Here is a 14937-nt window from a genome sequence, read left to right on the forward strand (position 1 = left end):
GTGTGTGTGTGTGTGTGAGAGTGTGTGTGAGAGTGTGTGTGAGAGTGTGTGTGAGTACGCTGGATTCGGATCGGGGTTTCTAGACATGCTCTGCGTCAGATCATAACTTACACGACTGAGCACGACACGACAGCAGAGTGTGGCGACTACTGTCAGCCTGAATCACAGTCAGAGTAAAGTCGCTACTAACTCAGTGTGACGGAGCGCTGACAGAAACTTTGTGCCAAGCCTCGACCTGCACACACACACACACACACACACACACACACACTGAATCCTGCACTCACCCGTAAACAGGCGAGCTCGATGTTACTCAGACTTGCTGTAGGGAAGTCTCTCGCCATTTTAATGAGCTCGTCTGCCGATATCAGAGTTTGAGGAACAGTATGTCGCCCATCTGCAGCTCCTCGACAGCGCATCTAACCCTACTATAGCGAAGGCTCGGCTCGTGGAGCATAAACACATAACGGAGCTCTCGCCCCGCACTGAACTGCGCGCAGACCTTGCTGTGAGTGGGCGTTACACAGCTGGCGGATTAGCCAATCACGTCACAGCGCACTCTCGGCTGCGTAATATTAATGAGATCATGTCGCGGACACTCCCGGAATGTTACAAAGCGACCTCACGGTCTGTTTAATATTCATGAGCTCCTCCTTCGCTTTAGTAGGACAAACCCGGAAAACGAGTAAAGAGTGAAAAGAGCAAAACAACGCGTCTTAGCTCTGTGTAATAGTTTGCTTTAGCCTCAAACCTGGCCTGTGTGTTAATAGTCATTAAAGATTTTTATTGGAAACGTTCTGCCACCTTTATGTCAGTTTCATCACATTAATACAGCATGGATTTATAAAGGCATCTCTCACAGTCAATTACTCATATATTTATTTATTTTGTTGGTCTGATAACAGCTGTTATTTTTGCAAGGTATATTACAAATACTAAAACCAGAAACCTGTGAATCAGACAAGCTGCTTGGTTTGAGAGTATAATAACAGCACTCTTCCACACATGACTGTATCTGAAGAGTATACAAAATCAAATCACCCATTTTAGTGACCTTTCATCCTAAAGGGCAGCATTGCATACAAATTCAATAAAATGCTAATAAATATCAGTATTGATCAGAAGTGTCTGATCATTACCAGCACTGAAATGCTTCATCTGTAGTGCCAGATACACCATATAAACCTGATGTATCTATCCATAGTGTATGCAAAACTTCAGAATTCTGAGGAAGAAAACAGCCAAACGATGAGCTGTATCAAACATGTAAATACCTCCTGGACTAGCTACAAACCACATCAATGTGCTTATTAGATTTGAATAGGAATTATTTGCATAAATAACATATTCTGTAAAGCTCAGAGCTGATGTGTCTTTACATTATTGTGCTGTAACAACCGAAGTCATAATGTCAAATAAACCAGATGCGGTGCTTGATGGAATAACTGTACATAGTAGAATTACCTCAATATCCAAGTGAGAAAACAATATCAGTAGCGCTTCATCTGTCTGAACAAAGCATGAAAACACTATAAAGGCTGGAAGAAAGCGAGATAAACCAGTATGGGCCAGTTTTACTAAACAGGACAATTAGCCAGAGAGCGCAGTTCCAAAAACAGCGCCGATGCGGATTTACTAACGATGTAGTCGCAAATAAAGAATAAACCAATAAAAAAGCCACAGTACGTTTGAAAAGAACCGGAGGCCAAAAATGAAAGGGTTGCAAGAAGTTTTCCCTGCTGAAAAATAACACCATCACAAAATTCGTAATGGTTTTACTGGTTATAATGGGCCTTGTGTTGGTTTTAATGGAAGCTGTAATGGTCCCAGTGGGACTCTACTGGTAATTGGTCGCCTTCTACTGGTGGCTTGTTAAAACCACTAAATCCTAATGGAATATGTCCCAAAACACACTACAGAAAACCATTATTTAATGGTTAAAAGTTGATGGTTTGTAATGGTATTTGTAATGGAAGCCATTAGAATTTTCTGTGATGGTTCTATTGTTTTTTCAGCAGGGTTGATAGTCCTCATTAGCATGACTCCTAGTTGAGGGTCTTTTATCTCCTGAAGCAAATTAAAAATAGCATGGCTTGGCAAACGATTATAACGCAAACGTTAGTAAATCTCGTTGCGTGATTCATTTGAATACTCACCTCCCATACATTTTGCGTCTGAAAGGGAAACTCCTACAAATGCATATTCAATAAGGTCAGGCGCAAAAATAACTGTCCACACCTTTCCAGCGCTATTTCGTCACTGCGCGTCTTTAGTAAGTCCTGACAGTACTGTTTTAACACCAAAAGACTGTTCGCACTGGCGCTAGCTGTTAGTAAAACTGGCCCTAAGTATTTTTTAATCTTAACAAGATGAACTCATGCAGATAAAAAGGAAGGAAGGATGAGATCGGCAAAGCGATGTTTGGCGGAGCCGCTCTACCAGATGTCACTGGAAAGCTCTGGTCTGGACAGCGGCACGAACTGGCTGCTCAAGTGAATGTCTTTCTTGGGTTTGCCGATGTCGTTGTGCGCCGGCCGTCCGTTCAGCAGCGTCATGGGCAGATTGCAGTACACGTGCTGGCCACTGAGCGTGGCGATGGCGGAGCTGGGCAACTCGTACTCATAGCTGCGGCAGAAGTGGTGCATCTGCAGGTGGCCCGGCTCGTTATAGTCCGGTATCTCCACGTGAGCCGGCACTAGCGACGCCGAGGTGGCAGTCATAGCCACGGTCGACACGGCCTGCAGGTCACCGAACAGCCCCTGCTCGCCCGAGTCCAGGACTTGTCGGCAGGACACGCTCTCTTTTCTCTTCGCAGGCATCTCGTAGCGCACCCGCTTCCAGAACTTGGACTGGAGCTGGCTGCTCTTGGGCCCGTACCACTTGATGAGCGACAGCACTCGGATGGTGTGCTTGAGGTCCTCCAGCTCCTGGTAGTTGATGACGCTGCGCAGGTCCGAGCATTCGATCATGATCACCTTGATTTCGCCCGTCACCAGCATGCTGTGCAGCCGCGGCTCGAACTGGAAGATGCTCCAGCCACGGCGGGCCACGAACTCAGGGGTCAAGACGATGATGAGACGCCTGCTCTGCTCCACGCTGCGCGCCAGGTCCTCGATGTACGCTAGAGACACAGAGAGAGACGGTGACTATGGATGTCACAAAGCAGCAGACACAGACGCTTCAGAAATCATCTGCATTTAGAGCTTTCTGTTGTCCGTGCAAAGCAAAGACAACTAAATGTAGGATGTGCAGTGTTGGGGTAAGGCACTACAAGTAACGCCATTTAAGTAATCAGATTACTTTTTTCCAAGTAAGTAGTAAAGAAACCCATTTATTTTTAATTTACTGACTGACAACTCTCCTGCCTGCATGTTGAGAGAAATCAGGAGTCAGTGCAGAGCGTTGTGTGTGAACATGATCTTACTGTAGTTCTAGACTAAATATGAACATGTGTTTACTCATCTCACTGCACACAAACACATTCAGTGCTCCTCACAATCAATAAAACTCAGAATATGACGCAAACCTGCAATAATTAAATGTTAAAAAACACAAATATCCTTTATGTATTTAATCCCATTTTATTAAACAATGTCTCAATGCTACTGAACTTCGACGATCCAATTCAACTGCACTAATAAGCAGAAATTACTATAAACATTACATTTTTATGATTGAGAAGAAAGTGTTGAACTTTCTTCTCTTGCATCTTTTTCTTCATGCAGTCAGGAAATGCAGCACAGCTAAAACATGAGTGTTTACTATTGTCATTTTGCATTATTGACACACTATTTTCCTATTTAATACTGTTCAGTTGCTTTGGCACAATCTGTATTGTTAAAAGCACTATATAAATAAAGGTGACTTGACTTGACTTGACTAAAAGGTTTGTTTGAGCTTTTTGAATTTACATTTCCTTCAGCCTGAGACTGATTCATTTCACGTTTGGTGTGAAAGTGCTTTTACATTGGCCAGAAATATACATTTTTATATTAAAAACAAGCAACCTCAGCTGAGAAATAAGTAATGCAAAAGTAACGTAATGCATTACTTTCCATAAAAAGTAATGCAATTAATTCCTTTTTTTAGGGAGTAGCGCAATATTGTAATGCATTACTTTCTGCAACACTGGGGTGTATTTAGGGGTTTGTCCAGCTCCACTTGTGACACTAAAAAACCTCCAGTTCAACTTTTCTACAAGACCTGGCTTTAGATCTCTCTCTGATGGACAAAGAAACAGGCAAAACAATACCATATGTTATGACTTGTGATAAATGAGGGACCTAAACTATACTGTATCTGGGTGTATTGGTAAACAACCCACAGTAGCAGGAGTCCAGAACATCCTTAGACAGCATTGTGCTAAAAACACCTTACTGCATAGCAATGCTCCATCAAGAACACTCAAGCAACCGCACAGAAACAGACTATCATAACCGCATGGCAACACCTCAGCAGCTGTATCTCACACACCCATCATCCGCCCACAACACTCCAGCCCTGAGCTCATGAGTTCTGCATGCATCACAAGCTGAAGATGGGATTATGGGGCCAATAACATCAATGAATTAATCTATGTATTTATTAATAAAAAAAAAACAATAATAAAGCAATACATACAATGACTTAGATTCACCTTTTTTGTGATGAGCATGTTTTAAATTACCGATCTGCATTTAAGGGGCCATAAAAGCATAAAAGAACTTTTCTCCTAGTGTTGGTGTGGGTTTCCTCCTGTTCAACAGAATCTGTTTCATCTTCATCAGACTGCGCGACTGCGCATCCTGGGGGAGTTTCTGCGTCTTACAGAAAGGAGATGACATGCTCCCTACAGAGGAGTTTTTCATGTTTAATATTCCCACACATGCTGAATGTGGGAAAACACCGCACTGCCGCTCAGGGTAAAGGATAGAGGATCCTGGAAGCTGCTAAATAATGCAGAAGGATTCAGTGGTTTACACCAGCTGATCAAACTAAGAATGTTCATATTTCGCACAGCTCTCTGGAATATTTGATTATTATTGGCCACTTCATTCTTCATTAAAGTGTTTACATGCATGTTTATTGTGATTAAAATCTGTATACACCATATAAGATGATTAAGACAATTAGTAGTTTATTTGCATCAACATACTGTACAACGGTTGACATATTGTGTTTACATGCAGTGAAGTTTAATCGCAGTATTGCCTAAACGTCATTATGAGGGTACATATTAACATAGCCATTGATCCACATTACTGTTGTTATATATTTTTCTGTTCAGCTATTTTCTCTCTCTTCAGCAGTTCTCAAGCTTCTGTGGCCATTTTGTCTTGTTGTGTTAAATGTATCTCAACTCTTCATATTGTTTATAGCAATCCTTCATCATCATCTGAGAAGCGCATCGCTCACAGGAAGTGAATGGCACTCTCTCTTCCTGTTTCACATGACTCTCTGTTTGCTGCAGATGTCACACATCCCTGTGCATGTGACTGTGGACTAATCACAAGCTCAGGATCTGCCACAAGTTGACAAAAATGTATACTGCGGGTAGTGGTACTGATCAAACCGAGTTGGATTTGTTTTTTGTTTTGTCAAAGCAAAACCAATACTGGAATCCTGAGTTTGTTCAATTTGTATTTGTGGAGCAGGCCTATCTGTGATTATTTTGCAACATTATCCCTTACATATCTTTCCAGCACTCTAGAATTGATTATATGATGAATGTAGAGTTGCAGGAACCAAGCAGAGCACATACCTAATACTACGCTGGACATGCACCGATCAAACACATTCATGAACTGAGAGAGAGTCGGTTCTTTGATTCAGATTAGAAATACACATCATCAACGCTGAGCACTCAAACATGAGCTGTCTTCTGCTGTGTATTTTGCTGACTGTAAGTGTGTGAACGTCAGGTGTTGCTCTTACTGCTGCTGGGAATGAGGTCCCGGTGCGGGATGAAGAGTTTATATCCGTAGTGTTTCTCCAGAACGTCCGGTAAGATCTCCAGAGCGAACAGCTCCTCCTCGCTCATCTCACACTCCACCGACTCCAGGTCCACTTTGGTGTAGGACAGGTAGGCGTCATATTCCTTGTTGTCTGTAAGGAACAGATATGTTGTATTGCACAGGTCAATTAGTTCAAAAACTTTTTTTACTGTAAGCATTTGTGGATGTGAATACAGTATTACACAGTACCAAAGAAAAGAAACACATCAAGCATGTGTAGTTGTGTAGATGTGTGTTTATAGACCTGTTCCAAAGCCATGATTGGTTGGTGTTCAGTGAAGCACGTGAGGAGTTAGTGTGAGGCACTAATGAATTAGTGTGTCATTCTGATTGGTTGTGTTTGAAAAAGGAAATCAAGATACTTCCTGTTAGATTTTTGTGTGTTACATCATGCCTTTCCATCCGTGTGTTTCTGGTTGCGGTTGGCACATCTTCAAAGACGACCAGCATGAACGTTGTATTCAGTGTTTGGGTTGTGCTCACGCTGAGGCAGCGCTTGTGGATGGTTTGTGCCCCGGTTGCGAGGCCCTTCCCTTCAGCACGTTGCGCTCGCAGCTTCGGTTCTTTGTCAAAAGACCCCGAGTCACCGCGGCTGCTTGCCGCTCTGGTTCTTCGACCTCCGGGTATGAGCACAGTGATGTGCGCCATGGAATAGCATGGGGAAGCGGGATCAGTTTTGCCGGAGCAATCCCCGCAAACTTCCCGTTCTTCCCTTGCTTCGTGTTTACCAGTCGAGTTTCCAGATGAGTTTGAGAGCTCGTCCCTGGGTGGACTCAATCTCTCATTTGGGGCTCACGAACAGGACAAGCTGTCATTCGCAGTATCGGAGGGTGGGCTTGAGCCATCGGAAGTAGATGATTTGGCTGAGCAAGCACCTACGGGCGCTGAGCCTGGAGTAGTCTCCCCTACCCTGCCCCAAGCACTCGCGGCTGGACAACTGGCTTCTGGATGCTAAGCGCGACACTAAGCAGGGCTTGGCCCCAGTGCCTTTCTTCCCCGAAGTGCACGAGGAGCTGACGTAATCGTGGAAGGCCCCTTTTTCGGCCAGAACATGGTACACCGGCTCCTCTGCCCTCACCACCCTTGATGGGGGTCCATCAAGGGGGTATACGGAGGTTTCCCAGTAGGAGAGAGCGATTGCGGTGCATCTTTGCCCCCAATATGCCGCCACCTGGCAGTGCCACCCGAGACTCCCATCCAGGGCCTGTACGTTCCCAAAGCAAAACCAATACTGGAATCCTGAGTTTGTTCAATTTGTATTTGTGGAGCAGGCCTATCTGTGATTATTTTGCAACATTATCCCTTACATATCTTTCCAGCACTCTAGAATTGATTATATGATGAATGTAGAGTTGCAGGAACCAAGCAGAGCACATACCTAATACTACGCTGGACATGCACCGATCAAACACATTCATGAACTGAGAGAGAGTCGGTTCTTTGATTCAGATTAGAAATACACATCATCAACGCTGAGCACTCAAACATGAGCTGTCTTCTGCTGTGTATTTTGCTGACTGTAAGTGTGTGAACGTCAGGTGTTGCTCTTACTGCTGCTGGGAATGAGGTCCCGGTGCGGGATGAAGAGTTTATATCCGTAGTGTTTCTCCAGAACATCCGGTAAGATCTCCAGAGCGAACAGCTCCTCCTCGCTCATCTCACACTCCACCGACTCCAGGTCCACTTTGGTGTAGGACAGGTAGGCGTCATATTCCTTGTTGTCTGTAAGGAACAGATATGTTGTATTGCACAGGTCAATTAGTTCAAAAACTTTTTTTACTGTAAGCATTTGTGGATGTGAATACAGTATTACACAGTACCAAAGAAAAGAAACACATCAAGCATGTGTAGTTGTGTAGATGTGTGTGTCAGTGCTGAAATGCTTGAGGGCTCTCAAGCAGAGAACGGTGGTCCCTCTCAAAAACTTTCAGAGTCTCCTGGGGCATATGGCGTCCTCTGCCGCGGTCATGCCGCTGGGACTGATGCATATGAGACCACTTCAGCACTGGCTTCGTACCTGAGTCCCGAGATGGGCATGGTGCCACGGCTCACACCGTGTGAACATCACATTGTTGTGTCACCACCGTACCTTCAGTCATTGGGAGGACATCTCTTTTCTATGGGCAGGAGTGCCCTTTGAACAGGTGTCCAGATGCATCGTTGTTACAACAGATACTTCCAAGACAGGTTGGGGCGCCGTGTGCAACGGGCGGGCAGCATCAGGGGTCTGGACAGGCCCTTGGCTGCATTGGCATATCAAGTGCCTAGAGCTGTTGACTGTGCTTTTGGCCTTGAGTAGGTTTCGACCATTGATCCAAGGCAAGCACGTGTTGGTCCGGACGGACAACACAGCGACAGTTCAACCACCAGGGTGGTTTTTGTTCCCATCGCATGTCACAACTCGCCCGCCATCTCTTACTTTGCCAGCACAAACTCAGGTCTCAGCATGCCATTCATATCCCGGGCGACCTCAATCGTGTAGCGGATCTCCTCTCGTGACAGGTCTCACTCAGAGGCAAGTGGAGGCTTCACCCCCAGATGGTTCAGCTGATTTGGAGTTGGTTCAGCCAGGCACAGGTGGACCTGTTTGCTTTGTTGGAATCGATCCACTGCCAGTTGTGGTACTCCCTGACCGAGGCTCCCCTCGGCACAGACACACTGGCTCACAGCTGGCCTAGGGGCTTACTCAAGTATGCGTTTCCCCCAGTGAGCCTCATTGCACAGACACTGTGCAAAGTCAGGGAAGACGGAGAACAGCTCCTGCTTGTGACCCCTTATTGGCCCAACAGGACCTGGTTCTCAGAGCTCGTGCTCATGGCATCAGTTCCTCCCTGGCAAATTCCCCTGAGGAAGGACCTCCTTTCTCAGGGGAAGGGCACAATTTGGCATCCGCGTCCGGATCTCTGGAACCTTCATGTTTGGTCCCTGGACACGACCAGAAGGAACATAGAGACCTTTCACCAGTCATGGTGAATACCATTACTCAGGCCAGAGCCCCCTCGACAAGGCGGTTGTATGACCTGAAGTGGCGTTTTTCCCAGGGGAAGGACCCTCTGAGATGTGGCATCGGATCTGTGCTCTCCTTCCTCCAAGGAGGTCTGGACAGGCACCTGTCTGCTTCTACACTTAAGGTGTACGTGGCCGCGATTGCGGCTAACCACGACACCATGGGAGGCAGATCGGTGGGGAGGCACGATCTGGTTATCAGGTTCCTCAAAGGCTCATTCCTTCTTGAGATCTCACTGTGGTCTTGCAGGCCTTACAGAGAGATCTGTTTGAGCCCCTTCAGTCAGTTGAGTTCAGTGCCCTCTCCATGAAGACGGCCCTCCTGACTGCCCTTACTTCTGTCAAGAGGGTGGGGGATCTCCAAGCCCTCTCCGTTAACAAATCATGCCTGGAGTTTGGGCCAGCAGACTCTCACGTTGTCCTGAGACCCCGGCCTGGATATGTGCCCAAGGCCTACTCAAGTATGCGTTTCCCCCAGTGAGCCTCATTGCACAGACACTGTGCAAAGTCAGGGAAGACGGAGAACAGCTCCTGCTTGTGACCCCTTATTGGCCCAACAGGACCTGGTTCTCAGAGCTCGTGCTCATTGCATCAGTTCCTCCCTGGCAAATTCCCCTGAGGAAGGACCTCCTTTCTCAGGGGAAGGGCACAATTTGGCATCCACGTCCGGATCTCTGGAACCTTCATGTTTGGTCCCTGGACACGACCAGAAGGAACATAGAGACCTTTCACCAGTCATGGTGAATACCATTACTCAGGCCAGAGCCCCCTCGACGAGGCGGTTGTATGACCTGAAGTGGCATTTTTCCCAGGGGAAGGACCCTCTGAGATGTGGCATCGGATCTGTGCTCTCCTTCCTCCAAGGAGGTCTGGACAGGCACCTGTCTGCTTCTACACTTAAGGTGTACGTGGCCGCCATTGCGGCTAACCACGACACCGTGGGAGGCAGATCGGTGGGGAGGCACGATCTGGTTATCAGGTTCCTCAAAGGCTCATTCCTTCTTGAGATCTCACTGTGGTCTTGCAGGCCTTACAGAGAGATCTGTTTGAGCCCCTTCAGTCAGTTGAGTTCAGTGCCCTCTCCATGAAGACGGCCCTCCTGACTGCCCTTACTTCTGTCAAGAGGGTGGGGGATCTCCAAGCCCTCTCCGTTAACAAATCATGCCTGGAGTTTGGGCCAGCAGACTCTCACGTTGTCCTGAGACCCCGGCCTGGATATGTGCCCAAGGTTCCCACCACTCCTTTCAGGGACCAGGTGGTAACATTGCAAGCTATCCCTTCCAGGAAGGAGACCCCGACCTGTCTCTGTTGTGCCCAGTGCGAGACCTACGCACATACCTAGATCGCACTTCTGAACAGCTCTTTATCTGCTTCGGAGGACAGCAGAAGTGGACTGCTCTCTCCAAACTGAGGATCTCCCACTGGACTGTGGATGCGATCCGAACGGCCTATCAGACCAGAGGCCTACCTTGCCCACTGGGAGTGAGAGCTCACTCTACCAGGGGCATGGCTGCATCAGCAGCCCTAGCGAACGGGGCCTCTCTAGCAGATATCTGTAGAGTTGCAGGTTGGGCTATGCCTAATAAATTAGCTAGATTTTATAATCTGCGAATGGGACCAGTTTCTTCTAGAGTCCTGTACGTCAGTTCTTAGTCTGGCAGGGTGTAGAGCTTGCTACCAGCGTCAACTCCCCCCAGGGTGGTTATGCGCTTATTCAGTCCAGCTCAGGTTCCTTTCATGAACTCTGGAGTACCCTTCTATCACATAAGCACTTTACTTAGCGTAGTTCGACAGAGGAACTTGCTATTAGAACTCATTATGAGGTAGATTCCCTCGAGTGTATTGCGTTAGTGCTCCATATGAAGTGGCTCCTCTTGAGGCCCCATGTGTGTATTCTCCACTGTATTGCCCCTGAGGCTCAGTGTTCCCCTAGACAGACATTCTGTCAATAGGTTCTGGGTTTTGGTAGATCTCCCCTTACGCGGAGTACTTAAGTACTAATATGTACTTTTAAGGTACTTATATGCACCGTTTAGGGGTAGATAAGGTACAAAGGTGTACCTTTTTCAAAAGTACTGCCCCCGTGACAACTTTTGTACTTTTTTTTCTGAGAGTGTAGGTAACTCTTAATGTTATGAAATATGTATTGTACACATTTTGTAGAGAGAAAAAAACTGCATTAAGGCCTTGTTTAGGCTTTTCTAGCCATCTGTTCAGGACTCTGATCCAACATTACAGTAGTAAAAAGTTTTTTTTTTCTTGTTTTTTTTGCATGGCTTGCAAAAACAGTTGCATGAACTAGATGTTGCCCCCAAAATATTTGTAATTAGAAACAGAAACTGTTATTGTTCATGTTATTCTTGCGTACCATCATCAGCCTCATCACTGCCGAAGTGTCGTCGGTAGCACAGCATGATCTCCACATTATAGCACTTATAGATGGCTGTGAAGATCCCCAATATCAGCATGATGGCACCCAGACCACCAACCAGCTCCAGCCTGTACACGTCTGCATGAGAAAACAGTTGACTTCTTTATGACTTAATTCATAAGGTCCAAAGGTATACATGTATCTGATCAAAAACACAGTAAAAACAGTAATATTGAAATAGTATTATAATTTAAAAGAACTGTTTTAAAATTCAATTTATTCCTGGCATGCAAACTTGCACTTTCAGTAGTTGAGCTGCTTCTTTTTTTGCCTCATATGGTTTCTTTCTTTCTTTCTTGATTCATTGTGGAAACTGTGATACTTTTTTTCAGGATTTTTTTTTATGTTTAGCTGCAACATTATAAATGTCTTTAATGTTGCTCTTGCTCTTGCTCTTGCTGCCATTGTGTGTTTGATCAAATAAATTCAGCCTTAGTGATAAAAAAATAATATATATAATATATAACCAAACTTTTGATTGGTAGTGTCACCCCCCCAAACTGTCATAAACAAAATATCACGTCCAGCACATCTCACCACTAAATCACCAATCATCTGTCTAAAGGATGGATTTATATATATCTGAGATTTGTTGAGTGTTGTGGTTGATTGAGTGAGTGACCATCATTCACAGAGTTTAATGAGCCAAAATGTATCTGCAGCAATATTTACATTACATTTAATCATTTAGCAGATGCTTTTATCCAAAGCGACTTATACTTATAGAGGACAATAGAAGCAATCAGACCAACTAAAGAGCAACAATACAATATATAAGTGCTGTGATAAGTCCTGGTTAGTCTAACGCAGTACACATAGCAAGATTATTTATTTATTTATTCAAATAATAAATAAAAAGAATGACAAGTCGATAAAATAGAAATAAAACAGAGAGTGCTAGTGCTAGAGGGTCAAGTTATTGTTACAATTTTTTTTATAATAATTAAAAAGTAAACAAGAATAGAAATGGAATAGAGAGAGCAAGTGTCAGAGAGTCAAGTCTAGATGAAAGCGATGGTTTTTAGCCATTTCCTGAAGATGGCTACAGACTCAGCTGTTCGGATATGTGAAACACTTCAGAAAAACCAAAAGAAAGGATGATAATGCCTTTCTTTTAAGTGCACAATGCAAGTGAGTTTATGTCAGTGCCTGAAACACTTACTAAGTTACTCGTATGATGTTTGTGAGACAGAGCTGGTTCTGTTTGAGCAGGATAACTGATATGTGCTCAGTGTGAAGCTGTTTTTAATATCTGCTCTTGTATGAGTGAGAGAATCAGAGTTCAGCCGTGTCCATGAGAACACAGAGAAGAGAGATGAAGACAGCACAAGATAATGAAACACATCTCCCTCCGGCTGCTGTGTTCATCTGAGCACTTCACCTTTCTTCTGCAGGATGGCGCTCCCGCTGCCTCGGCCGATGTGGTTCTCCACGTTACAGGTGTAGTTGCCCATGTCCGTCTCCTCCACAGCGTCAAAGATCAGCGACAGCGCCACCTCCTTCTCCCCCAGAAACTCCCGCACCACCCTGAACACACACACACACATTAGCACACTTTCACGCTATTCGTGCCGTTTCTGCAGAATGACGCAGATATGGAAACTTTCTTCATGCATAGAGCACTACATTTGGCAGTATGAAACAGAGCATGCTGCGCAGATCCTGTTTCCCATCATGCTCTTCTGTTCGCAGCGTGTCTAATGAACCAGAACATCAGCAGCAGTTTGTAACGTCTCATTATTTGACAGCCAAGGGTTGAGATATTCTTACTTGATATTGGTTTGAGAATGCAAAATAAATCAAACACTGATTTACAGTTTTTTCTCAACTGCTTACACACAAAATCACAGTTTCTGAAAGCTGACACTCAGACAGCAGAAGCACACACCAAATCTGCAGAACCATACACTAATTCTCAGCCTTTGACTCAGAAAAACACTTTTTGCAAAACACAACACACAGTTCTCTAAGTAACACACAAAGATCTAACAGGAATTAATATTATGGCAAAGGTGTTTGCAAATCTTTGCTTTTGAGATGTTTGTGATATTTGGAATGCAGTGCTTCATTTTGCAAAAGATGTGAGGCGTTTTGTGTTTAATTCTTGGATTTGTGTGTGAAGTTTTGAAAAAAAGAGGCAAAGTTTTGAAAATGTGTGTAAGCAGCTGAAAACTTCAACTGATGTTCATCTAAAGGCTAAACATACAAAAGATCTAAATTACACAAGCAGACATGGCTTTAATGAATATACTGAACAAAATATATTCAGATTTTATTCAGAAGGTCGTTGAGGATGAATTGCTCTCTTTAGATCTTGCTCATATTTGTATTCACTTTAAAAAATAGAAACGAAGAGGTGAAGCATCCATATAATATTAGTCCTATTAAAATATTCCCAGCATACATATTAACGTTTTATAATCATGATGAGTCATTCTATGCTCAAACATTCATTTATATAAAATAAAAGCACTGAAAAAGATCAATTCCATCTTTTGAAATGCCATCCTTTCAAAACTTCCTAAAGTTACAATAAAAGCCAGAAACAGTTCTGTTATTCTCCGGTGCTCCCTGTCAGTTGTGACATTAAACCAGGCAATTTTCCTGATGAATTCTTTATTCTTTATACTTTATATGTGACACATGAAGAAAGCTCCACTGTGAATAAAGATCCAGCATGTCTAAGAGTAATAGAAGGGCACTATCCACCTGAAATGAAGGAGTAGTTCATACAGATCAAACAGCCATCAAAGGAAGATGAGCAAGGATAACAGCTGACAGTGACTCAATCAGAGGAATTATGTTACCGATCACTGAAACAACGCTGTATTTGATTACTGATGTTTGGCTGCCACCGCCAGCACACATTCTTTTAATATTTCTGAAAGAAGTGTCTTTAATGCTGCCTTTTATTGTTTCAAAATACTGTACCAACAGAAATATTGTGAAATATTATTATAATTTACTCCCTTACCATCTATTTACACCATTTGATAAATATAAAGTTCAAAAGAAAAGCATCTATTGGAAACTGATTTTTTTGTAACAATGTGAATATCTTTACTGTCACTTTTTAGCAAGGTTTTTATTTTTTTATTTTTAATAAATGAGCATGTCAAATAATTAGCAGACGGTTTTGGCCGTCACAGCAGGTCACGTGTAATGTCAGCTACTCACTGAAATGTATTTTCCAAGAACTGTTTTTCTTCTTTCACCTGTACTCTGTAGAGTAATAACTCAAGATGTGTCCACACTCATTCACAGCTGTCGCACATCACTGCCTTAACAATATACTGTGTGTGTGTGTGTATATATATATACACAGTATATATAGTGTGTGTGTGTGTGTGTGTTAGAGAGAGAGAGATCAGGAAGGTGATGCTGGCTTAACAACAGTATTTGGAGAATGTACTGTCAGACATGTTGGATGACAGTGTGTGTGTGTGTGTGTGTGTGTGTGTGTGTGAGTGTGTGTGTGTGTGTGTGTGTGTGTGTGTGTGTGTGTGT

At 44.0% G+C, this 14937-nt stretch overlaps 2 protein-coding genes across 2 annotated transcripts in view; both read right to left on the reverse strand.

Moving 5' to 3' along the window:
* LOC107571824 (mitogen-activated protein kinase kinase kinase kinase 4-like) overlaps positions 1-470 on the reverse strand; it is a 71551-nt gene extending 71081 nt beyond the window's left edge. The window contains exon 1 of the mRNA XM_016258206.1: positions 288-470. Within this exon, the coding sequence (XP_016113692.1) occupies positions 288-419 (132 nt within the window). The 5' untranslated portion in view covers positions 420-470. The remainder of the gene's footprint in view (positions 1-287) is intronic.
* Positions 471-2354: 1884 nt separating this feature from the next.
* Positions 2355-14937, reverse strand: part of LOC107571826 (X-linked interleukin-1 receptor accessory protein-like 2) — an 85879-nt gene continuing 73296 nt past the window's right edge. The window contains exons 6-9 of the mRNA XM_016258207.1: positions 12812-12957; positions 11368-11508; positions 7545-7715; positions 2355-3121 (exon numbers count right to left, since the gene is read on the reverse strand). Coding sequence (XP_016113693.1) covers positions 2436-3121; positions 7545-7715; positions 11368-11508; positions 12812-12957 — 1144 coding nt within the window. The 3' untranslated portion in view covers positions 2355-2435. The remainder of the gene's footprint in view (positions 3122-7544; positions 7716-11367; positions 11509-12811; positions 12958-14937) is intronic.

Source organism: Sinocyclocheilus grahami, unplaced genomic scaffold, assembly GCF_001515645.1.
Source record: "Sinocyclocheilus grahami isolate Dianchi unplaced genomic scaffold, SAMN03320097.WGS_v1.1 scaffold1656.1, whole genome shotgun sequence".
Classification (NCBI taxonomy): domain Eukaryota; kingdom Metazoa; phylum Chordata; class Actinopteri; order Cypriniformes; family Cyprinidae; genus Sinocyclocheilus; species Sinocyclocheilus grahami.